This window comes from Panthera uncia, assembly GCF_023721935.1.
Source record: "Panthera uncia isolate 11264 chromosome B2 unlocalized genomic scaffold, Puncia_PCG_1.0 HiC_scaffold_25, whole genome shotgun sequence".
Taxonomy (NCBI): Eukaryota; Metazoa; Chordata; class Mammalia; order Carnivora; family Felidae; genus Panthera; species Panthera uncia.
In genome coordinates this window covers 783,159-808,356 of record NW_026057581.1, presented here as the reverse complement: position 1 = coordinate 808,356, position 25,198 = coordinate 783,159, and the positions used below count along the sequence as shown (strand labels likewise).

Sequence of the window (25,198 nt, the reverse complement as noted above, 5' to 3'; positions counted from 1 at the left end):
GACACTGAGACATTGGTTTTCAATCTTTTTGCCATTGTCAGAAACTCCCTCCCAGTGACGTTTTCACATCACAGTTACACTCTGTGTCTATTCATGTACTGTGGCTTTTTGGAGGGCTACCCATCAGTGTATTTGCTATGAGTTTCTCCACTTCTCTAGACGCCAAGGTTTTCTTCCTTGGGAGTAACATATGTGATGTGAATGCATACACTGGTAAGTCAGGTCCTTATTGTGACCCAAATTTTTGTGTGGATGGGAATAAATTAAAGGGAATCTACTATAAAGTTAGCAGTCATCATTCTAGGTTATGAGACAAAGAGAAAGTTTTCTTATATTTCTCCTGTTTTCCTCATGTCCTGATATACACTTATAAGGATTCCATAAATGTATGCACTTAAAAGAAAAAAATTATCCTATCTTTTCCTTCTCCTAGGTCTTAGGTGTTGCAAAATGTCCTAAATATTAAAGCCTAAAGATGTTGCTCCAGCATTCATTGTTATTTATCATATCATATCATATCATATCATTTATCATTTATCAAATATATTTATCATATTCTGTAGAATAATATCATTTTCATATATTTTATTTAAAAATGATTCATTCATTTAATTATTGTACAGATACTCAATATGTAATTTTATCATAAGCCACTATAGGCACAGCAAAATCTCATATGAATAAGAGTTTCTATGGTGTTGAAAAGCTCACCAATGTCTTTTTATCAAACAAACATATAAAGAAATAAAAAAATTAGATAATGCCAGTGTAGTGACAAGGGCAGGTTTTGGAGGGAATTCAAAGGACAGATATATGAGATTTGTAATGATGTTTCTCATGAGCCAAGATATCAACTGAGTGCAAAGTTGAGTAAGAGATTTTTAAATGACAAATTACTTGTTTATCAAGACTGGGATGAGCTTTTCTCACAAAGAAAAGTTGGTATTCGTTTCCAGTGACCAGACTGTCACCATTTTATATGTTCTCCTCTCAAATTCCTTACAATACTATGAAGTTTATATTTTCTCTGTGCCTTCCTATGTTTTGGTATCATCATCCTCTCTCAGATTTTTATTTTTACCAAGACCTATGAAACTGGTGATTTTAGTGTTATTCCCAAAAGTATCACAACTTCAAATAATGTTTTCACTGTGGAAACCTGGGAACTAGAAAGTTTAAGGATGGGAGAGAAAATACCTTCAACCCTTACAACTCATGTACCCCACCCAAATACCCCAGGTGGATGACAGCTAACTCCACCACCATATCATAAGGTGCAAGGGCACGGTAATGTGAGGACTCTCACAGGAAGAGGATTTCCACTCTTGGAAATGGTCAAGTTGTAAAGAAGTGGAGTGTTTTTTTCTCCCGCATAGAGCTACTCAGAATTTCTTGGCATTGTGTTAGTGGAGACCAGTCTAAGAAATGTGATATGCCACATGATGGCTCTGCAACAATTAAAAATTGAGGCAGAAGTTGGGTGAATATTAGTGGGGAGTTGATCTGCACCACAAAATCCCTGATGACATATCAGGTGGATGAAGAGGACATTATTTCGCATAAAAGTGGTAAGTCTGGTAAGAAGAAATCAGTGTCCATTGTAATCGTACATTAAAATAAAATTCCATGTGAAATATTTTTTTTAATATCTTGTACAGGCATCTATTACTAAACTAAACCACTTTTCATAATTCTATGTTTACTTATCTGTAGTTCCTGATTAGTCTTGAAGGCTTTTAAGTGTATACATTGAAGTTTCTTTATGAAACTGCATCTCTATCTCCTTATAATTCTGTGTGCTTCCTACTTCTTTAGAAAGTCACTACCTCAACAATTCTTGGTACATGGTAAACACCTAGTAAATGCTCTTTACATAAATGAATCGCTACATCTTCTCTTGGTAAAGGTCAGTGTTATTTCTTTACCTCTCATCCATCTAACTCATGACTTTGCTGACCATTTTTCTATACACAGTATTCTCTTTACTGAACTCTTTACATCTTTGTTTCTTAAAGTGTAGATCAGAGGGTTAAGGGTAGGTGTAACAATTGTGTAAAAGAGTGTAAAGAACTTCCCCTCATCTTGGGATGTGCTATTCTGTGGCTTCATGTACATATAAATGAGAGTTCCATAAAAGAGAGTTACTACTGTGAGGTGGGAACCACAGGTATTAAGGACCCTACTCCACCTTGCTGTTGACTTGATCCTCACGACAGCTTGAGTGATAACTGCGTATGAGATTAGAATTAGTAATAGAGGTACTAGAAGAAATATCACTCCAAGAGCATAGACAACGACCTCAATTACTTTTGAGTAGACACAAGCCATCTTGAGCAATGCTGGCATCTCACAGAAAAAATTATCCACCTCCCGGTGCCCACATCTTGGCAGTTTCAGAGTCAAGGAGCAAAGAATTAAGGCACTGCCAAGACCACCTAACCAGGCGACACGCACCATCTTTTGGCAAAGTTGAGGGTGCATTATTACTGTGTAGTGAAGAGGTTGACAGACAGCAGCGTAGCGATCATAGGCCATCACAGCCAAGAGAAGACATTCTGTGGCTCCCAAGTCAAGGGCAAAGAAGAATTGGAGCACACACCCTCCGTAGGTAATAGACTTTGTTGGACCCCATAGATTTACCAGCATCTGTGGGATAATGCTAGTTGCATAACAGAGGTCCAGAAAAGACAAATTGGATAGGAAGAAATACATGGGAGTATGGAGCTGGCTGTCTAGGTTAGATACAAGGATGATGGTTGTGTTTCCTACCAGAGTCACAATATAGAAGATGAAGACAACCCCAGAGATGATGTGTTCTAATTGGGGCCGATCAGAAAACCCCAGCAGGATGAAGTCTGTCATGGAACTTCCATTGTTTTTGTTCATGACTCCTCATGAAGGTCTAGAAGACAGTACCCTGGTAATTAAAAAAAAAATAGCATCACCTTAGGTAGAAATAAGATCTCTGATGTTTGCCATGAGTGTCCCAAATTCACTTGTTTGTGTGCCTTCTCCCTTTGGAACATTTCTTTTAACACTCTTGTATTCAGTGACCATAGCTTCTGCATGTTCACTCATCACCAGAGTGGTTCTAAAAATAATACGATAAACCCAATCACACTGAATTGTAAATAATTGAAAAGGCTTAATATGCTATGACACCTATGATTCTCTGTATTTTGGGTAAGCAATAAATCCATAAAGTTAATTACATAATTTAAGAGTAGGATATGTTTAGTGCTGTTCCTTCTTCAAATTATGACATTAGATCACTTGACATGACACAATTTTCCCTTATCAAAGGAGAGGAGTTTGAGGTAAAAAGTTAAATAACCTATTATGCTGAGATAAGCTGCACCATTTGGTAGCAGAATCACTTCCCACATTTATGTCCAAATGTCTGTATTCCAGCCATTATCATCACCATCACCACCAACCTCTTCCTCATATTTTCACTCCTATTCAGCCGTGCAGACATTGATATTTCTGTATCAATTTTGGTGTTCCTCACTATACTGCTCTTGTTTGGTGCCAGGAAAAAATTTGTCTCTTTTATTAACAATTATTTACATGTACAGGGGCTATGTGTTGCTTTGAGTACCTTTTATGACTGCTATTATACCATTTAAATAGCCTTAGAATTTGTTACAGAGTTAAAAGGAGCCTATTCCAGAAACATTTGGTTACCACATATACATATCAAAAACCTATGTTAGCTCCTACTCACCAGGCTATTCAGCAGGATTAGCAAGATAGGTAACTTGAATGAAAATCTGTTCATTAAACAATCAGTGAGTTGTTGACCCCTTGGAATTTATCAATCATATGGATCAATTCTCTGGTCTCTTCAGAACTCTGTAGGTAAAATCTGACTTAAATTCTGAAATAATACAGAAAAGGAATAAATAATACATAAATTTCACTATTTGTGTATACTTTATCATATTATTAAATATATGGAATAATGAGTGAATTAACCTACAATATTTTTTAGTTTTATTTTTTGGCTTATAAATTTTTTATGCATATAATGTTAGAACATGGACTTTTGCTAGAGTACTTTATATTCATAGTGTGTTTGGAGCCAAAGAATACTAAGTTTATTTGTTGCAGTTACAGTGAAATAAGGAAAATTACCTACAGTATATCACTGTTACAAGCATTTTAGTTAGAACTTGAAAATGTTATAATCATGAAGAAGGAACTGTGATTACCAAGTAGTCTGATACAGAGATACAGTTTTTCTCAATATAAAAATGGAAATTTCATTTAATTAACAATTGTGAAGTCTTTATGTGATAGGATGTCAGTTAAGTTGAGTTAGTGTTTAAGTGCATGGATTCTGGACTCAGAGCTTGGTGTGAAATCCTAGCTAAGTAGTGGGAAGTAAAGTGTCCTTGGGCAGTTATATAACCTGTTTGTACGTCAGGTTCTCTGTACATTCTGTAAAACTAGTAATGTTCCTCAAAGCGAGGCTGTCCGGGTTAGTATTTGTGGAAACACTAGAACTGTGCTTGGTTCATATTTCATTCTAAAATGTTAAACATTGTATTCACCTACCCACAACTTATTACTATTTTATTTTTTCCTTACTCTCTTCATTTTTCCCACTGGTAATATTACCATGATGGTCTAAAACTAAACCGGAATGGTTAAAATTTTATGTGTGGATAACTTTTCAAATGCACAGACACTCATGTACACAAAAGTGCCCACAAATACAATGTACGTAGTGAACTGATCAACTCAGAGGCAGGAGACGACAGAGGACTTAAGCTCCACAAATGCATTGATTACAAAATGCAGTTGGCTTTTCTTGACCATGTCAGGTTGGGATAGTGTTGGGAATGAGGAAGCCATAGAATTTTAGAGTTGGCATAGAGTCAGAAGCCACAATCCAGCCTTCTGCCCTACAAAGCAGGCCTTCCACAGAATGTTCACACAACTGTTTTCATAGATTTCTAACTATCTTTTAAAGAGGGACTCATACTTACTCCTTATGTTGAGCTCAGAGATTCCTCTTCAACCCTCAGGCAATGCCTGTTTTTCTTTATTCTGCAAATAGCATGGAAGAAGTCATTTCAACATGGCTTCATTAAAAACCACAGTTTTATTATAAAATAAAACACAAAAAGCAAAAGCTCACTGAATCAAGGTGAATACTCTTATAAGTAACATGCAGATCAAGAAATAAAACCTTGCCAAGCACCCCAGGAGCTTCTCTTTGTGACTTGTCCCAATCACTACCATTCCATGTCTCCCATAGTATTCACTATCCTCATGTTTATAGTAGTCACCTCCTTGTATTTTAATAGTGTGATTACCCAAATGTGCATCTACAGACAATATTGTTTAGTTTGGCTCCTTAAATTTTTTGTCTTTTGAGTTTCCTTTAATATTAGAATACACTCTTAGATTTGTGTTCCCAGATTAAGTGCTAGATGGTTGTCAACTGTTGTTCACACTGTATGAAGTTTAATTACCATGCTTTTCTGGTTGCTATCCATTGGATTTACAATGGATTATCAAATGCCTTAGATTAGTTAGTTGAGACGTGAACACAATTCTGCAGATGTGCTATGTCATTGAAGAAAGCAGTGAGCATTCATGATGCACACACAGTTTCTAAAATATATGCTAAGTAGGTTTAGCAGTAATTCTAAACTGGCTCAGTTTAAGCTTTGGGTCACATAAGGCCCCAGGTATACTAATTGGAAGTGTCCAGCCAGTGTTACTCCTTATGTAATTTAATATTGTGAATCCAAAATAGGGCTTTCATTTTATGCTTACAAACATTTTCCACATTGTTTTGAACCATGGGTCTCACCTTTTAGCTGTCATTGTCATTTTAATTTAAAAGTCAATGTTTAATTAAAACTGTGAGTGCAAGCAGATGAAACAATGTTAAAAAAGAGGAAAACTATACTGTCACTGAAACGGTTTTCATTTTTCATGGTGTGGACTTTAGTTTCTAAAGGTGCAGCATGAGCTTACATTTTTGTTTGTTCAGTGAAATTTAAGACAAATGGAACAAATATATTTAAACATAATTTGAATGTGGAAAGAAAACTAGAAAGAATATTAGAACATATTTACGTTTCAGGAGTGAAGAATTCACAGCTCGCATGCTCTTATGTAGCCCAAAGGTACCCATATTGCCATTTTTACACAGGTAATCAGAAGGATTCTTGTTTGGCAAGTTACGGAGTCCATGAAATACTGATGAGACACCACTTTCTTATACTAACTCCACAATTACATTTGGATTTAAATGCAACAGCTGAGCTTAGATTCAGTGAAGTCTCTAATGTGGATGTTGGAGAAAAACTAGAATCATGATCGGTGGCAAAGTTGACAAATTTGGTTTCGTAAAGGTGTTTTTTATGGGATATTTGTAGTCTTTTAGTGAGCACTCCCATTAGACACATTTGTGGGCTGATGTCTGCACATGAAAGGAGAGCCCTTCTCTGGTATACTTGTGCTCCAAGAAGTGTTTATGTAGAACATGAAGGCTAGTCGGTGCATGTGGTATAGACCTTGGGGACTGGTGCCCCACAGAGGTGATTAACAAATCTTAGACTATGGTCAGATGCTTCTCCAGACTACTATTTTAGGAAAGGTTCCCTTAAGACACAGGGTTTCATCTTGCCTTTTTTTTTTTTTTTATTTCTTGCATGGAAATTAATTTCAGAGATGGATTTATTTGTGTATTATATTTACTATTGAAGATTTCAAATATAATGTAAACTGCAAAAATTAGTACATTTAACTCAACTTTTTTTTTTATCAAGTTGAAGAAATGTATGCATTATCTAGGTGTTGTGTTTGCCAGAAGATAATATAGGCCAAAAAAATTACAGAATCATCTTAATTCTGTGGTAAGTGAGCCATATCATCATTGTTCCTTTTTCAATCAATTAAAAATAATACCATGAACATATTTTGGCCTACCACTCAATTCAAGAACTGGGATCTTAAATTTATAGCTACTTCTCCCCTTTTATAATTCTTATTCCTACCTGACCCTTGGTAAATCATGATCCTGAATTTTGTGTTCATTACACACTTGAATTAGAATGTAGTTTATGTATTGACACACCCACACACATACGTTGATGCCTAAATAGCATGTATTTTAAAGTTTAGTTCATTTGAACTTTCACAAATGGTATCATATCTTATATGTTCTTTTGGCATTTTCCTTTCTTCACCTTTTTGTCACTGAGATTATTCAATATTTTTGGGTAGCTGTGGTTCATTTACTTACACTACTGTATAATATTCCATTGTGTGAACATATTAAAATTATTTTGTCTCCTCACTCACTGATGGCCATTTTGGCTGATTATACTTTTGGACTCACATGAAAGACATTAGTTAAGATGAACAATTTTGTTCACATCTCTTGGCTTAGTGTATGTAAGAAGGTCTTTTGGGTGTATGCCTAGGATAGGAATTGCTGGTTATGGAATAGGCAAACTTTATAAGATATTTTCCCCTAAAATGTTTTTATCAATTTCTCCTACCCTAGTTTTGTATAAATTATTCAATTGATTTACATTTTCTCCACATCTGGTCCAGTGGACTTTTAAATTATTGCCAACTGAAAGATTATAAGTATTATCTAGCTGTAGCCTTGATTTCCATTTACCTAAAAACTAATGAGGTTGACTTATCTTCATATACTTACTGCTGTGTAACATTGTCCTTCTTTGGAAACCCATTTGTAGGTTCTGACAACTGTTCCTTGGCCTTGCTTCTCTTTTTTTAGTTACTAATTTTTAGAGATTTGTATAGTTTCTTTTAACTCTCTGTTGGTTGTGTGCCCGGCAATATTTTTTCTTAGTTTTTCCTTGGCATTTTACTTTAACTTTTAGATGTTTACTTATTTTTGAAGGAGAGAGAGGGACAGAATATGATCAGGGGAGAGGCAGAGAGAGAGGGAGACACAGAATCTGAAGCAGGTTCCAGGCTCTGAGTGGTCACCACAGAGCCTGATGTGGGGCTAGAGCACACAAACTGTGAGATCATGACCTGAGCCAAAGTTGGATGCCTAATTGACTGAGCCACCCAGGTGCTCCCTCAGCATTTTACTTAATAGAGATGTCTTTTGCTGTTCAGAATTTCTAAATTTAATCATGGAAGAATATCTTAATTAATCTTTAGTAATCCTTCTTCTCTATTCCAGAGTCAGAATGATATTTACATATATATTTTTTTCCTAATCACTTTGAAGTCATACCTTAAATACACCTGGAATTAATTTATTGTATGGCAGAGCATAGGGAGCCAAATTTGGTTTTCTATATGAATAACCAAATTCCAGTTTAATTTATTAAATATTTTTCTTTTCCCAGTGATGCCATCGTATCTCTTTATTATTAAAATCCTTCATATGTGTGTGTGCATGTGAGGGGGCTGGTATGTTTCTGGGCCTAGAATTCTCCTGTAGTGCTCAGTGAGTCCTTTTCTGCAACAATACCACCCAGTGGCAACCTCAAATAAACAGCCTAGCCTTACACCAAAAGGAAATAGAGAAAGAACAACAAATGAAGCCCAAAGCCAGCCAAAGAAGGAAATAATAAAGTTTAGAGCAGAAATAAATGGTATGGAAACCAAAGAAACAGTAGTGCAGGTAAATGCAACCAGGGGTGGCTCTTTGAAAAAATGAATAAAATTGAGAAACTCCTCACCAGATGCATCAAGAAGAAAAGAGAAAGGGCCCACATAAATAAAATCACATATGAGGGAGGAGAAGTAACAAGTAACACCACCGAAATACAAGCAATATAAGAGAATGTTTTGAAAATTTATATGTCAACAAACTCGGAAATCTGGGAGAAATGAATAAAATTCTAGAAACATATAAATTACCAAAGCTGAAAAAGGAAGAAATAGAAAGCCTGAAAATACTGATAACCAGCAAGGAAAGTGAACGAGGAATACAAAATCTCCCAGAAAACCAAAGTCCAAGGCCAGAGGACTTCATTGGAGAGTTCACCAAATATTTAAAGAGGTGTTAATAGCCATTCTTCTGAAACTATCCCCCAAAAAATAGAAATGGAAGGAAAACGTCCAAATGCGTCTATTAGGCAAGCATTTCCCTGATTTCTAAACCAGGCAAAGACCCCACTAAAATGGAAGATTACAGGTCAGTATCCTGGATGAACATGAATGCAAAAGTTATCAACAAAATACTAGCAAATAGAATCCAACAGTACATTAAAAGAACTATTCACCATGATCAAGTGGGAGTTATTCCTCTGCTGCAAAGTTTTTCAATATTGGCAAATCAATGTGATGGTTGTGATCAATAAAAGAAAGGATAAGAGCCATAGGATGCTGTTAATAGATGCAGAAAAAAAGTTGACAAAGTACAACATCCATTCATCATAAAAACACTCAGTAAAGTAGGGATAGAAGGAACATACCTCCACATACATCACAAAGGCCCTATACAAAATATTCAAAGCTAATGTTATCCTCAGGGGAGAAAAATTGAGACCTGTACCTCTACATTCATGATCAAGAAGGGATGTCCACTCTCACCAGTGTTACTTAACATAGTACTAGAAATCCTAGCCTCTGCAATCAGACAACAAGAAAAAAAACAGAGCATGCAAATCAGCGAGGAAGAAGTCAAGCTTTCATTATTCAAGGATGACATGATTCTCCATGTAGGAAACCTGAAAGACTCCACCAAAAAGTTACTAGACTGATAAACAAATTCAGTGAAGTCACAAGATACAAAACCAGTGAACAGAAAAATTCTGCATTTTTATATGCAAATAATGAACTGGCAGAAATGAAATCAAGAAATGCAGCCCATTTACCATTGGACCAAAAACCATAAGACAACTACGAATAAACCTAACCAAAGGGGGAAAATGGATGTACTCTGAAAACTATAGAATACTCATAAGAGAAATGGAAGATGACATGGAGAAATGGAAAAACATTCCATGCTCATGGATTGGAAAGGAAAATATTGTTAAAATGTCCATACTAAGGCAACTAAACCGTATGAAAATACAACGGACAGTTTTTGCAGAGCTAGTAGCAACAATCCTAAAATTTGTATGGAACCACAAAAGACCCCAAATAGCCAAAGCAATCTAGAGAAGCAAAGCAAAGCTGGAGGCATTACAATTCTAGACTTTCGGTTGTGTTACAAAACCGTAATCATTAAGATAGTATGACAGTGGCACAAAAACAGACACTTAGATCAATGGAACAGAATAGAGAACCAGAAATGGACCCATAACCATATGGTCAACTAATCTTCAACAAAGCAGGAAAGACTATCCAGTGGAAAAAAGACAGTCTCTTCAACAAATGGTGTTGGGAAAACTGGAGACCGACATGCGAAAGAATGAACCTGGACCACTTTCTTACACCATACACAAAAGTGAATTCAAAATGGATGAAAGACCTAAATGTGAGAGAGGAAACCATCAAAATCCTAGAGGACAACTAAGACAGTAACCTCTTTGACATTGGCCATAGCAAGTTCTTACTAGAAAATTCTTGTGAGGCATGGGAAACAAAAGGAAACATGAACTGTTGGGACTTCACCAAGATAAATAGCTTCCACACAGAAAAGGAAACGACCAACAAAACTAAAAGGCAGCCTATAGAATAGGAGAAGATATTTTCAAATGACATATCTGATAAAGGGATAGTATCCAAAAATATAAACAACATATAACACTCAACACTAATAAAACAAAAAATCCAGTTAAAAATGGGCAGAAGACAAGAATAGACTTTTTTTCCAAGGAAGACATCCAGATAGCCAAGAGACACATGAAAGGATCTTAACATCACTCATCATTAGGAAAATGCAAATCAAAACCATAGTAGTACCTCATCACTTGTCAGACACCTATCAGAATGACTAAAATTAACAACTCAGAAAACAACAGATGTTGGCAAGGATGCAGAGAAAGGGGAACCGTCTTAAACTGTTGGTGGAAAGGAAAAGTGGTTCAGTGACTCTAGAAAACTGTATGGAGGTTTGTCAGAAAATGAAAAATAGAAAAACCCTACCACTCAGTAATTGCACTGTTAGGTACTTCCCCAAAGTTTATGAAAATGCTGATTTGAATTGCATCCCAATATTTATAGCAGCATTATCTGAAATAGCCAGATTATGGAAAGAGCCCAAATGTCTATTGACTGATGAATCGATAAAGAAAATATGACAATATAGATATATATAATGGAATATTACTCAATATTCAAACAGAATGAAATTGTTTCCATTTGCAACAATGTGGATGGAGCTAGGATATATTATGCTAGGTAAAATAAGTCAGAGAAAGACAAATACCATATAATTTTGTTTATATGTGGTATTTAAGAAACAAAACTGGTGAACATAAGGGAATGGCGGGGGAAGAGGAGTGAGAAAAACAAACCACAGAAGACTCTTAATGATAGAGAACAAACTGAAGGTTGATGGAGGGATGTGGGTCGGAAATGGGCTAGGTGGGTGTTGGGCATTAAGGAGGACACTTGGCATGAACACTGGATATTGTATGTAAGTGATGAATCACTGAATTCTACTCCTGACGCTAATATTGAACTGTATGTTGACTAACATTAGAAAAAAAAAACAGGCCAGGCAAGTTGTCTTATAGAATCTCCTAATTCTGAATAATTCCTTTTAGACTAAAACTGATATGAAATACAAGCCTTCTCATGGTTAGTGCTTTTCCTGCTGCTGCTGCTGCTGCTGCTGCTGCTGCTGTTGCTAGAGGGCCACTAAGGATTCAGCTGCGAGGCCTTTCTTGCTGTTTAACAAACACATCAAACATTTCCCTTGCAACTTCCTGGGAATACTCTTACTCATAAGTGTCTTGATACTGACCCCCCTGCTTTATTCAGGTCTCTGCTCAGAGAACTCTCCTGGACCGCCTTTTGTAAAACAGCACTCTCCACCACTCTTCCCTAAAGCTGCTGTTTCTTTTTCTCCTTTCTCTCTCTCTCTTTCTCTCTCTCTCTCTTTCTTTCTTTCTTTCTTTCTTTCTTTCTTTCTTTTCTTTCTTTCTTTCTTTCTTTCTTTCAGATTCAGCTTTATTGAAGTACAATTGAGACATAAAATTGTAAGATATTTAATGTGTCCATCATGGAGATTTGATATATGTATACACTTTGAAAAGATACTCTCCCGCATCTAGTTGATTTAACACATCCATAGGCTCATGTACTCCTTAAATGTTTATTTATTTTTAAGAGAGTACAAGAAGGGGAGGGACAGAAAATAAGGAGACAGTGGATCTAAAGCAGGCTCTGTGCTGACAGCAGTGAGCCTGATGTTGGGCTCAAACTCATGAACTGCAAGGTCATGGCCTGAGCTGATATTGGACACTCAACCGACTGAGCCACCCAGGTGGCTCATCACCTCATGTATTTATTTTTTGACTTAGTAAGAACATTTCAGTTCTACTCTCCCAGCAGATTTCAATTATGAATTATAGTGTTATCATCTGTAGACACCATATTTTACATGAGATCCTCATGACTTATTCACCTTAAGCTGAAGTTTGTACCTGTTTATCAACTTCTCCATATTTCTCCCACCCTCAGCCCCTATCAACCAGTTTTTTTCTCTCTGTTTCAATGAGTTTTACTCTTTTTTACAGATTCTACATATAAGTGACATCATGCAGTATGTGTGTTTCTGTGACTTACCTAACTTAGCATAATGCCCTCAAAGTCTATTCATGTTTTCACTGTGGTGGGGTATATATCTATATAAATATATCAATGTGTGTGTGTATATGTATATGTATATATATACCTCTGTATATATATGTATATATATATGTATATATATATAATCACAAATCCTAAATTACCCATTAATATGAATTTATTTCTGAGATGCCCCTTTGTTCTGTTGATAAATGTGTCTATTCTTGTATTAATACCACATGGCTTTGATTACTATGGCTTTTAATATAATTTGGAATTAAGGTGTGTAATGCCTTCAATGTTGTTGTTCTTTCAAGATTCCTTTAGCATTTCCAGGCTTTTTTTGGTTCCATACAAATGTTAGAATTATTTGTTGTATTTCTAGGAGAAATGCCATTGGAATTATGAATGGGACTGTATTGAATTTGTAGCTGGATTTGGGTAGTATATACATTTAAAACTATTTTTCCAATCCATAAGTATGGACTGTATTTCCATTTATTTGTGTCTTCAGTTTTTTGCATCAATCTTATACTTTTGAGCGTACAGGTCTTTCACATCCTTGGTGAAATTTATTCTTTTTGACGTGATTGTAAATGAGATAGTTTTTCTTAATTTCCCTTCTAGTAGTTCACAATTATTCTATAAAAAATGATGTATTTTTGTTTATTGATTTTGTACCCTGCAACTTTAAAGAACTGTTCACTAGCTCACTTTTATGGTGGAATCTTTAGGATTTTCTATATATGATATCATGTCATCAGCATATACAGACAGTTTTATTTCTTCCTTCCTTATTTGCTTGCCTGTATTTCTTTTTCTTGCCTAGGTGCTCTGGCTCTGACTTCTAATACTGTGTTGAACAGAGGTGGTGAGGGTGGACATCCACCATTGAATATGATGTTAGCTGTGGGCTTGTCACATAGGCCTTGAGCATTTTGTGGTGTAGGCCAATTCAAAGACTGAAGGCAGGGCTCACAGGGACCCATTTCTCATGCAAAAGAGAGCAGGGGAGTGTGCCTCCTTAGAAGGCCCAGCGAGGCTGGGGCAGAAGTCTGGAATACTGGTCCTCCTTATGATAGGGATGGTCAGCGTTTATGCCTGAAGGACCATCAGCCCCCAGTAGTGCCTTGGCACCTGTGGCATCATCCCCCAAAAGGTAGCATGGGACCTGTGGCTTGAAGCAGAAATGGCAGTAGTGCAGTTAATATAGAGTAGTTACTGGTTGGCAAGCACACTGATAGGCAAGTACTCTGAAGATTAGAAAATTTGAGATTATACCTGGGGAAGGGGAGCCCAAAATGGAAACACTGGACGTCCTGCTAAAGCTGCAATTGGCGACTGATGAATACATTGGAAAGTAGTGATAACGAAGAAAAGCAATAGGCCATATATTTGTACTCAGAGTTCATGGAACATTTCTTCCCAGTAAGATACAATGATACAACGGACAGAAAGTTTTCTTTTGATATTTTAGTTGGCAAACAAGGGGGTAAAACATGACCCATAGTTTTCACACGGCTGCTATAAATGTGCACTTAACATCATAGAGGAAATAGGTGAAAGTTAAGTTACTCTCTGGGAGTATTTCCTTTCATGTTATCACTGCAACCTAAAGCAGAGTCTAGTTTCTCTTGAATCCTCAGCTCCAAAGAAAATGTACGGATTTATGAAGGAGTGATAGTAATGAGTGTCCTCCTTAAGAAGTGGCTGCTGTTTCTGAAAAATGACAAGTAGCTAATAATATTCTGAAAAGTATCCCTAAAAAGCAAAAAGGAGTTGTTTTCTTTTGACACAGATCTGCCGTTGTTTAACAGAACTGAAAGCAAAGAGTAGAAGTAGCTTCATATAATTAGGACAAGTTTGCTGCCAATAGAATTACGAACACTGTTAGTTTTACAACCTTCTTAGACTTAGACTGGTGGGGTTTAGATTTTCAACCTATGTCTATCATTTCTAGCAGTCCCGTTAGTTTCTAAAAACAATATTTATGAGGCAGTAGATAACTAATACAAAAAGAGTAAGATGACTGTTTCCCCAAACTTGTGGTAATACATGGTGTTGTCAAATTTTTCTGTAGTTCCAGGGAATCCCCAGCATTTGAACCTGATTAACGGAGGCTATCCTTGGATCCAAGGTGTCAGCCACTAACCTAGAAGACCATTCATACCTTCCTGAGGTGCTAGAGCCTGGGTATGCTGCCTTTTCAGTCGATTTGGGCCAGGGGAGATCTCAGTCATCTTTGCAGTCAGGGACAAGCACGTGCTATGACACTGAGACATTGGTTTTCAATCTTTTTGCCATTGTCAGAAACTCCCTCCCAGTGACGTTTTCACATCACAGTTACACTCTGTGTCTATTCATGTACTGTGGCTTTTTGGAGGGCTACCCATCAGTGTATTTGCTAAGAGATTTGCCACTTCTCTAGGAGCCAAGGTTTTCTCCTTTGGAAGTGATATATATGACATGAATGCATACTCTGGGGAAGAATATCAGGTACTCAGTGTGACAAACTTTAGTATGGATCGGAAGAAATTAAAAGGAAATCACTTATAAAGGTAGAATTCACTGTTTCTAGGTTGAGATATTGGGAACCTTTTTATTTCTCTTCTTTTTATTGTTGTTGTTTAATTTCCAGATACACACTTATATGGAATCTATATTATGCACATGAAAAAAAATGTATTCTATCTTTACCTTTTCTTACTTTGCAAATGTCCTAAACGTTAAAAGCCTGAAGATGTTGTTCTAGTATTTATTACCCAATGAATCTTTGACATATTCTGTAGAATAATAACATTTTCATGTATATTTATTAAAAGTGGTTCATTCACTTAATAGTACTATAGATATTTACAGAGTATGTATTTCATGTTAGAAGCCAATTTATACACAGCATAATCTCACATGAATAAGAGGTTCTGTTATTGAAAGCTTCACCAATGTCTTTTCCTCAAACGTTTATACAAGTAAATATATAAAAAGAGATAATGCCAATATAGTGACAGGAGCAGGTTTTGGAGGGAATTCAAAGGACAAATTTCTGAGGTTTGTAATAACATTTCTCATGAGATAAGATATAAACTGAGTGTAGAAGTTGAGTATGAGTTTTTTAAGTGACAGACTACTTGTTTATCAAGTTCGAGATCAGCTTTTTTCAAAAAGAAAAGTTGATATTCATTTTCAGTGGCCAGTCACCATCTTACATGTTCTCCTCTCAATCTCCTTACAATTCCACGAAGTTTGTATTTTCTCTGTGCCTTCATATGTTTGGGTATCATCATCCTCTTTCAGATCTTATTTTTATCAAGGCTTACACACCTGGAAATTTTAAAGTTACCTCAAAAAAAGAATGACAACTTCAGGTTTTTCACTATGGAACCCTGGAAACCAGAAAGTTTAAATATGATGGAAAAAAGATGATGAAGACTTACAACCCCATATTCACACCCAAATATTCTGGGTAGATGGCAGCTTACTCAGCCTTGAAATCACAGAGCGCGAGCACCATAAATGTGAGGACTCTCACATGCAGAGGATTTCCAATCTCTGAAATGGTCACCTTGTAGAGAAGGGAAGTGTTTTTTCTCCTAATAGAGATACTCAGAATTTGAATGTATTTCCCAGTAAAACAAAGTAAAAAATAATAGAGAAAAAACAAGACATTGCTAAATTTTTGTTGTGTCAAATAAGAGCATTAAGCTCCTTTGCCAAAATTACCATCAACTGTCACCATAATTCAGTACAAGGAGAGCAATTATAAAACCAAAGAACAAAAGATCGTATTAAATGAAGAATAACCTTTTATATTGATTTCATTTAATGAAACTTCTCATTTCCTTCATTACTCTTATCTAAGAGCCTTGAGAAACTATTACCCATTTATTTTCCCATGTCTATAGGAAGGAAATCAATTAAAATCTATAAAACTATGTACATTTTCTGTTTGGAGACTCAACGTCTCCCTATTCTCTGTAACAGTAGTTCTCAAACTTTAGCCTGATCACCTGTAGTGTTGATTAAAATCATCAGCTGCTGGGTCCATCTGTATTGTCGGTTGAATAAGTGTGGGGTGAGTCCAAGGTTGTTCAGTTTTGGTAAGTTGCCAAGTGATGGTGTTGGTGCTGGTCCAAGGACTGCATGACTTTACAGGAAAAAGCCTAAACTCCTCTTTAGGCCATGGATGGGAAAAGTTAAGCCTTCTAAAAAGGAGACTCCAAAAATAGAGTGGCTTAATTAATATTAAATAATAATGAAGATTTTTCTGCTCTAAGAGTCTAGAGGCATTTCTTTGCTGGTGGGTGGTTGTGGTTACACCTTATTGTTCCATTCCCTCTTAGAGATATTGGAAAAACTACAAACTCTCCACATTCACATCCTAGACAGCAGGAACAGGAGGGAGAAGGCTGACAATAAATGGCTTCATATTTGAGAAGATAACCCAGGAATTGCACACATTGTTTTCCTGGCATTATGTTGGTAGAAGCCAGTCTTGAAATGTGATATGCAGGATGGGCCCAGTTTAATGGGCCCTGGGCCCAGTTAAAACTTGAGGGAGGAGGTGGATGGGTATTGGTGGGCAGTTGATCTGTACCACAAAAGCCCCAATGACAACAACAGGTGAATAAAATGTAGTCTCATTGCATATAAAAATCTGGAAGAAAAGTCTGGAAGAAAAAAAAAATCAGTGTCCAGTGTAACCCTATATTAAAGGGTTATTATTATAAGGTTAATATAACCCTATATTAAAGGGTTATATTAAAATTTCCATGTGAAATATTTTCTTAATACCTTGTACATATATTTCTGTACTTAACCACTTTTCACAATTCTAGGTTTACTTGTCTGTAGTTCCTGATTAGTCTTGAAGGCTTTTAAGTATATGAATTCAAGTTTCCTTATGTGTCTGCATCTCTATCTCCTTATAATTTCTGATTTAATTGTTTATAAATCAGTCTATAGCACAATTCTTGATACAAGGTAAACATCCCATAAATGCTGTTTGTGAAAGTGAATCATTCATCTTCTGTTGGTAAAGGTCAATGTTATTTCCTTACCTCTCTTCCATCTAACTCATGACTTTGCTGACCATTTTCTCACATACAGTATTCTTTTTACTGCACTCTTCACATCCTTGTTTCTTAAAGTGTAGATCAGAGGGTTAAGGGTGGGTGTGACAATTGTGTAAAAGAGAGTAAGGAACTTCCCCTCATCTTCAGATGTGCTATTCTGTGGCTTCATGTACATATAAATGATTGTTCCATAAAATAGAGTTACTACTGTGAGGTGGGAACCACATGTATTAAGGACCTTACGCCACCTTGCTGTTGACTTGATCTTCATGACAGCTTGAGTGATAATTGCATATGAGATGAGAATTAGTGATAAAGGTGCTAGAAGAAATATCACTCCAAGAGCATAGACAACGACCTCAATTACTTTTGAGTAGACACAAGCCATCTTGAGCAAGGCTGGCATCTCACAGATAAAATTATTCACCTCCCGGTGCCCACATCTTGGCAACTTCAAAGTCAAGGAGCAAACGATTAAGGCACTGCCAAGACCACCTAACCAGGCGACAAGCACCATCTTTTGGCAAAGTTGAGGGTGCATTATTACTGTGTAGTGAAGAGGTTGACAGACAGCAGCGTAGCGATCATAGGCCATCACAGCCAAGAGAAGACATTCTGTGGCTCCCAAGTCAAGGGCAAAGAAGAATTGGAGCACACACCCTCCGTAGGTAATAGACTTTGTTGGACCCCATAGATTTACCAGCATCTGTGGGATAATGCTAGTTGCATAACAGAGGTCCAGAAAAGACAAATTGGATAGGAAGAAATACATAGGAGTATGGAGCTGGCTGTCTAGGTTAGATACAAGGATGATGGTTGTGTTTCCTACCAGAGTCACAATATAGAAGATGAAGACAACCCCAGAGATGATGTGTTCTAATTGGGGCCGATCAGAAAACCCCAGCAGGATGAAGTCTGTCATGGAACTTCCATTGTTTTTGTTCATGACTCCTCATAAAGTTCTAGGAGATAATACCATGGTAATAAAAAATAGCATCAGCTTTAGGTAGAAACAAAAATCTCTGAAGTTTACATGAGTGTCCAAATTCACTTGCTTTATGCTCTCTCCCACTCAGAACACCCCTTTTAACACTCTGCCATTGCTCAAAGATGCTCTGTGTGTACTCATAAATTAGCGTGGTTCTAAAAATAATATGGTAAGGGATCCTGGGTGGCTCACTTGATTAAGCATCTGACTTTGGCTCAGTTCATGATCTCACAGCTTATGTGTCTCCTTTTTCTGTATCTCCCCCACTAGTGGGCTCTCTCTCTCTCTCTCAAAAATAAGTGAATATTAATTTTTTTAAATAAATAAAAATGTTATGGTAAACCCAACCACACTGAATTGCAGATCACTGAAAAGGCTTAGTATGCCATGACACCTATGTTCCATGTTTTCTGAGTAAGAATAAATCTATAAGTTTAATGATATAATTTAGGAGTGGAATATAGTTTGAGTTGTTCCTTCTTGAAATTATGACATAAGCATTACTTAATTATGACCAATATTTCCCTTATCAAAGGAAGAGAGTTTGATGTAAAACATTAAATGAGCAATTTTGTTGGGATAAACTCCACTATTTGGTAGTAGAATCACTTTCCATAATCACTTGCATATGTCTGCATTCCAGACATTATCTTCACCCTCGCCACCAACCTCCTCCTCATATTTTCCCTCCTATTTAACATTTCAGACACTGCTATTCCTGTTGTTCCTGTATCAATTTTGGACATTTTGTTATTTTGTCATTTTTTTGTGAATTAGTTTTTGGTGCCAGGAAAAAAAAATCCTCCTTCTTATGAATCATTATTTACATGCTGAGTGGTCCTGTAATTCTTGGAATATCTTTTGTTACTGCTGTTACACCATTTAAGTTTTTTTTATAAATGTTTCTTTATTTTAGAGAGAGAGAGAGAGAAGGAGGGGGAGGAGGAGGAGGAGGAGGAGGAGGAGGAGGAGGAGGAGGAGGAGGAAAGAATATCCAAAGCAGGTTCCAGGCTCTGAGCTGTCAGCACAGAGCCAGATGTGGGATTTGAACTCAAGAACTGTGAGATCATGACTTGAACCAAAGTCAGATGCTAAACTGACTCTGCCACCCAGGTGCCCCTACACCATTTAAATAGACATACTGATTTGTTGTGGAGATAAAAATTGAACTAATTCCAGAAGCATTTGGTTACCACATATACACATCAACAAACTGTGTTAGCTTGTACTCTCCAGGCCATTCAGCAAAATTAATAAGATAGGTAACTTGAACAAAAAGCCATTCATTAAACAATCAGTGAGGTTTTTTTCCCCATGGAACTTACCAATAATATGAGTTGATCTTCTGGTTGCTTCAGAACTCTATAGGTAAAATTTCACTTCAATTCTGAAAGAATATAGAAAAGGGATAAAGTATATACACATTTCACTCTCTGAAGAGTTTATCATATTATTAAATAGATGGAGTGTTTAGTGACTGAATTAGTCCACTAATTTATTTCAGCTTTTAATTTTTTATTTATAATTTTTTATGCAGATAATTTCTGACCATGAACTTCAGAATAAGGTTTTTATATTCATAGTTTGTTTGGAGCCAAGGCATGATAACTTTATTTGCTGCTACTGCAGTAAAATAAGGAAATTATATACATATTTCATTGTTACAAGCATCTTAGAACCTAAAAATGTTATAATCATGATGAAGAAGCTATTATTACCAAGTGGTAAGATGTAGGAATATAGTTTTTCTCACTAGGAAATGGAAATTTAATTTAATTAATGAGTGTGATGTTTGTATGTGGTAGGATGTCACCTAAGTTGAGCATAATGCTTAACTGCACAGAATGTGGACTCAGAGCTTTGTGTCAAGTCCCAGTTTTCATACTCGGAAGTAATGAGTCCTTGGACAGTTATGTAACCTGTTTGTTCACCAGCTTCTCCATATATTCAGTGAAGGTAATGATATTCAACAAAGGGAAGTTGTGAGGGCTAGTATTTGTGAAAAAACTAGCAACTCTGCTGGTTTTACTTAATACATTTTAAATAAATTATTAAATTAAGTTTATTTAAATATAAGATTTAAACATTGTATTCACCTATCCACAAATTATTATTTTATTTTTTTCTTTACTCTCCTTATTTTTCCCATTGGTAATTTTACCATGATGGTCTAGAACTAAACTGGAATGCTTAAAATTTTATATGTGGATAATTTTTAAATGCACAGACACACATGTACACAAAAGTGCCCCAAAACACAGTGTACATAGTGAACTGTTAAACTCAGAGGCTGGAGAGGACAGAGGACTTAAGCTCCCCAAATGCCTTGATTACAAAATGCACTTGGCTTTTTTTTTTTTTTTTTACTATGTCAGGTGGTGACCATGTTGGGTTGAGAAGGCCATAGAATTTTAGAGTTGACATAGACTCAAAAACCATGATCCAGCTTTTTGTCTTATGATGGAGGTCTTCCACCGAATATTCACACAATTCCTGTTTTCATAGCTTCCTAACTGCCCTTTAAAAGAGAGTCTCATACTTACTCCTTGTGTTGAGCTCAGAGATGCCTCTTTAACACCCAGGCACTGCCCATTTTTCTTTATTCTGTAAATATTATGGAATAGGTCAATTCAACATGGCTTCTAAAAAAACAGTTTTATTATAAAGTAAACCATAGATACAGAAAAAAAAAACCCAAAATCTCACTGAAAGTGAGAATCTCACTCAAAGTGAATATTCTTATAACTAACATGCAGGTCAAAAAATAAAACCTTGCCAAGCATTCCAGTGGCTTCTATTTGTGTCTCGTCCCAAAAATTACCCTTCCTTGTCCCCCAAAGTATTCACTATCCTCATGTTTATAGTAATCACCTCCTTGTATTTTAATAGTGTGATTACCCAAATGTGCCTCTGCAGACAATATTGTTTAGTTTGGCTCATTAAATTTTTTACTTGTCTTTTGAGTTTCCTTTAATATTAGAACCTATTATCAAATATACTCTTAGATTTATGTCTCCAGATTAAGTGCTAGATAGTTGTCAGCTGTTGCTCACACTGTATGAAGTTTAATTACCGTGCTTTTCTGGTTACTATCCATTGGACTCACCATGGATTATCAAATGCCTTGTATTAATTAGTTGAGAAGTGAACACAGTACTGCAGATGTGCTATACCATTGAAGAAAGAAAGCAGTGAGCATCCATGATGCAGACACAATTTCTAAAATACATATTGGGTTTAGCAGGTGAAAAACACTACTGGCTCAGTTTAAGCTTTGGCTCACATAAGACCTCAGGTAAACTTATTGGAAGTGTCAAGCCAGAAACTACACCTTATGTAACTTAATGTAGTAAATCCAAATATAGGACTTTTCATTTTATGCTCATAAACATTTTCCATATTGCTTTAATCCATGGTCTCAACTTTTAGCTCTTACTGTAATTTTAATTTAAAAGCCATTGTGATATTAAAAATGAGAGAACACAAGCAGAAGAAACAGATGTTTAAAAAGAGGAATGCTATGTTTTTACTGAAATAGGTTTTCATTTTCCGTGGTATGGACTTCAGTTTCTAATAGCATGGCATGAACTTACATTTAGTTTGTCCAATGAGATTTAAGACAAATGGAGCAAACATATTTAACAATAATTTGAAGGTAATGTGGAGAAAAAACTAGAAACAAAGTTGGAATATATTTACATTTCAGGAGGGAAGAATTCACAGCTGTCATGTTCATATGTAGCCCAAAGATACCCTTGTTCCCATTGTGATGAGCCTTCATTTCACAGGTAAACAGAAGGATTCTTGTTTGGAAGTTACTGAGTCCATGAAATATGATGAGCCACTGCTTTATTGTAGTAACTCCACAATCACATTTGCATTTAAATGCAACAGCTGAGCGAATATTCAGTGAAGTCTTTATTTAATGTGGATGTTGGAGAAAAACTAAATATGGGATTGGTGAAAAAGTTCATGAATTTGGTTTTTTGAATGTTTTTGATGGGGTATTTCTAGTCTTGTAATGAGGAATCCTGTGAGACACGTTTGTAGGTGGATCTCTGCCCAGTTAAACAATGAGAGCCCTTCTCTGGTGTACATGTGCTCCAAGAAGTGTTTATGTAGGGCATGAAGACTAGTATGTGAACATGGTGTAGACCATGGGGACTGGTGCCCCACAGAGGTGATTAACAAATCTTGGAATATGGTCAGAGGCTTATCCAAATAACTATTTTAAGAAAGGTTTCCTGAAGACATTGGGTTTCATCTTGTCTTTTTATTCTTTAGAGTTCTTCCATGGAAATTAATTTCAGAGATAAATTCATTTATGTATTAAATTCACTATTGAAGATTGTAAATATATTGTAAATCATATCGATAAAAATAACACATTTAATTGAGTTTTTTTAGTGGGTAAGACATCAATAAAGTTGAAGAAATATAGGCATTAAGGAGGTGTTTTATATGCAGGAAAGAAAATATATCCTTTTAAAAATATATAGAATCATTATAATTCTGTGGTTCATGAGCTATATCATCATTGTTCCATTTTCAATGGATTAAAAATAGTTCCATGAAAATATTTTGGCCTACCACTCAATTCAAGAACTGGAATGTAACCAATAGCTTATAGCTAGTCTTTGTCTTTACACTCTTATTCCTACCTGCCACCCAGGGAAATAATGACCTTGAATTTTGTGTTCATCACACACCTCCATTAGAATATAACTTTTTTAAATTTAAATTCAAGTTAGTTAGCATACAGTGTAGTCTTAGCTTTAGGAGTAGAACCCAGTGATTCATCTCTTACATATGACAGCTAGTGTTCAATTGAAAAAGTGCCCTCCTTAATGCCCATCACCCATACAGGCCATTCCCCCCACCTACTTCCCCTCCAGCAACCCTCAATTTGTTCTCTGTTTTTAAGTCTCTTATGGTTTGCCTCCCTCCCTGTTTTTAACTTATTTTTCCTTTCCTTCCCCTATGTTATCTCTTGTTTCTCAAATTCCACATATGAGTGAAATCACATGATATCTGTCTTTCTCTGACTGACTTAATTTGTTTACCATAATACTGTATAGTTCCATCATATATATGCACACCACACACCACGTCTTCTTTATCCATTCATCAGTCGATGTAAATTTGGGCTCTGTCCATAATTTGGATATTGTTAATAATGCTGCTGTAAACATTAGGGTACATGTGCTCCCCTTTTTTTGCAGTTTAATGATATATTTAATATAAGTACAGCTCATAAATTACTTCACTGACAGAGATAGCAATGAAAAACACAAAGAATTATGATTAATGAATTTTATACTATAACAATTATGAGAAGAATAAAACCATGATATAACTTGAATAAGTATTTTCTATTTTTTCTAAAAATAATCTAGATTTTAATACATTCATCGCCCTCATTGTACTCTCAGGATGTACTCATAGCATTGCCTGTGAATGGAGAAAGATGAGAATAAGGGATTCAACACTAAGAAAAGAAAAAAAACCCAAAAAATTAACACTGAGGCAACAAATCAGAAATACAATTCAATTCAAAATTATTTAATACCTTTCCTTCTCTTTATGAACACTTCCTTCCTGATTTATGTAATAGGACTTAGGACTTTCAAAGAAACAAAACTACAGAACCAAAGAGAAAGACCAATGATAGAATGTCTCAGTTCAAGGGCTACCGCTCTGTGAAATGCGTCATCACTCATGCACAATGTAAAAATATTTTTTAAAAATTGTGTATGAAATAGAATGTGGGGACATAGTTAACTCAGTAAGTCTCACAATCATGTTTGGAAACTCTACATGTACCCCTTTGAATCAGCATTTTTGTATCCTTTGGATAAATTCTTAGTAGTGTAATTTCTGGGTCCTGAGTAGTTCTATTTTTAATTTTTTGAGGAACCTCCATCCTGTTTTCCAGAGTGGTTGCACCAGTTTGCATTCCCACCAACAGTACAAAAGTGTTACACTTTCTGTACATCCTCTGTAACATCTCTTATTTCCTGAGTTGTTAGTTTTACCCATTCTGACAAGTGTGAGGTGGTATCTCATCGTGGTTTTGATTTGTATTTGCCTGATGATGAGCAATGTTGAGCATATTTTCATGTGTCTGTTAGCCATCTAGATGTCTTCTTTGGAAAAGTTATGTTCACATCTTTTTCTCATTTCTTCACTGGATTATTATTATCTTTTTGAGGGGGGGTTAAGTTTAATAAGTTCTTAATAGATTTGAATACTAACCCTTTATCTCATATGTAATTTGCAAATATCTTTTCCCATTCAATAGGCTGAATTTTATGCAATACAAAAGGCATTTTGTTGATTGTTTCCTTTGCTGGGCAGAATCTTTTTATCTTGATGAGCTCCTAATAGTTCATTTTTGCTTTTATTTTCTTTGTCTCCAGAGACATGTCAAGTAAGAAGT

At 35.9% G+C, this 25,198-nt stretch overlaps 2 protein-coding genes across 2 annotated transcripts; both read right to left on the bottom strand.

Moving 5' to 3' along the window:
• Positions 1 to 1,941: 1,941 nt before the first annotated feature.
• On the bottom strand, positions 1,942 to 2,889 carry LOC125939332 (olfactory receptor 2W1-like). Its single transcript, XM_049654760.1, has one exon. It carries the CDS (start codon positions 2,884 to 2,886, stop codon positions 1,942 to 1,944), a length of 945 nt encoding a protein of 314 aa, XP_049510717.1. The 5' UTR covers positions 2,887 to 2,889.
• Positions 2,890 to 16,653: 13,764 nt separating this feature from the next.
• On the bottom strand, positions 16,654 to 18,717 carry LOC125939331 (olfactory receptor 2W1-like). The gene is made up of 2 exons (XM_049654758.1): positions 17,804 to 18,717; positions 16,654 to 16,669 (listed from the first exon to the last, which is right to left on the bottom strand). The coding sequence occupies exons 1-2, from the start codon at positions 18,715 to 18,717 to the stop codon at positions 16,654 to 16,656; spliced, it is 930 nt and encodes a 309-aa protein (XP_049510715.1).
• Between the last annotated feature and the right edge of the window lie 6,481 nt (positions 18,718 to 25,198).

Excerpts from the sequence above, each read along its gene's own strand:
- LOC125939332 (XM_049654760.1), bottom strand. The coding sequence starts at position 2,886 with ATGAACAAAAACAATGGAAGTTCCATGACAGACTTCATCCTGCTGGGG.
- LOC125939331 (XM_049654758.1), bottom strand. The coding sequence starts at position 18,717 with ATGAACAAAAACAATGGAAGTTCCATGACAGACTTCATCCTGCTGGGG.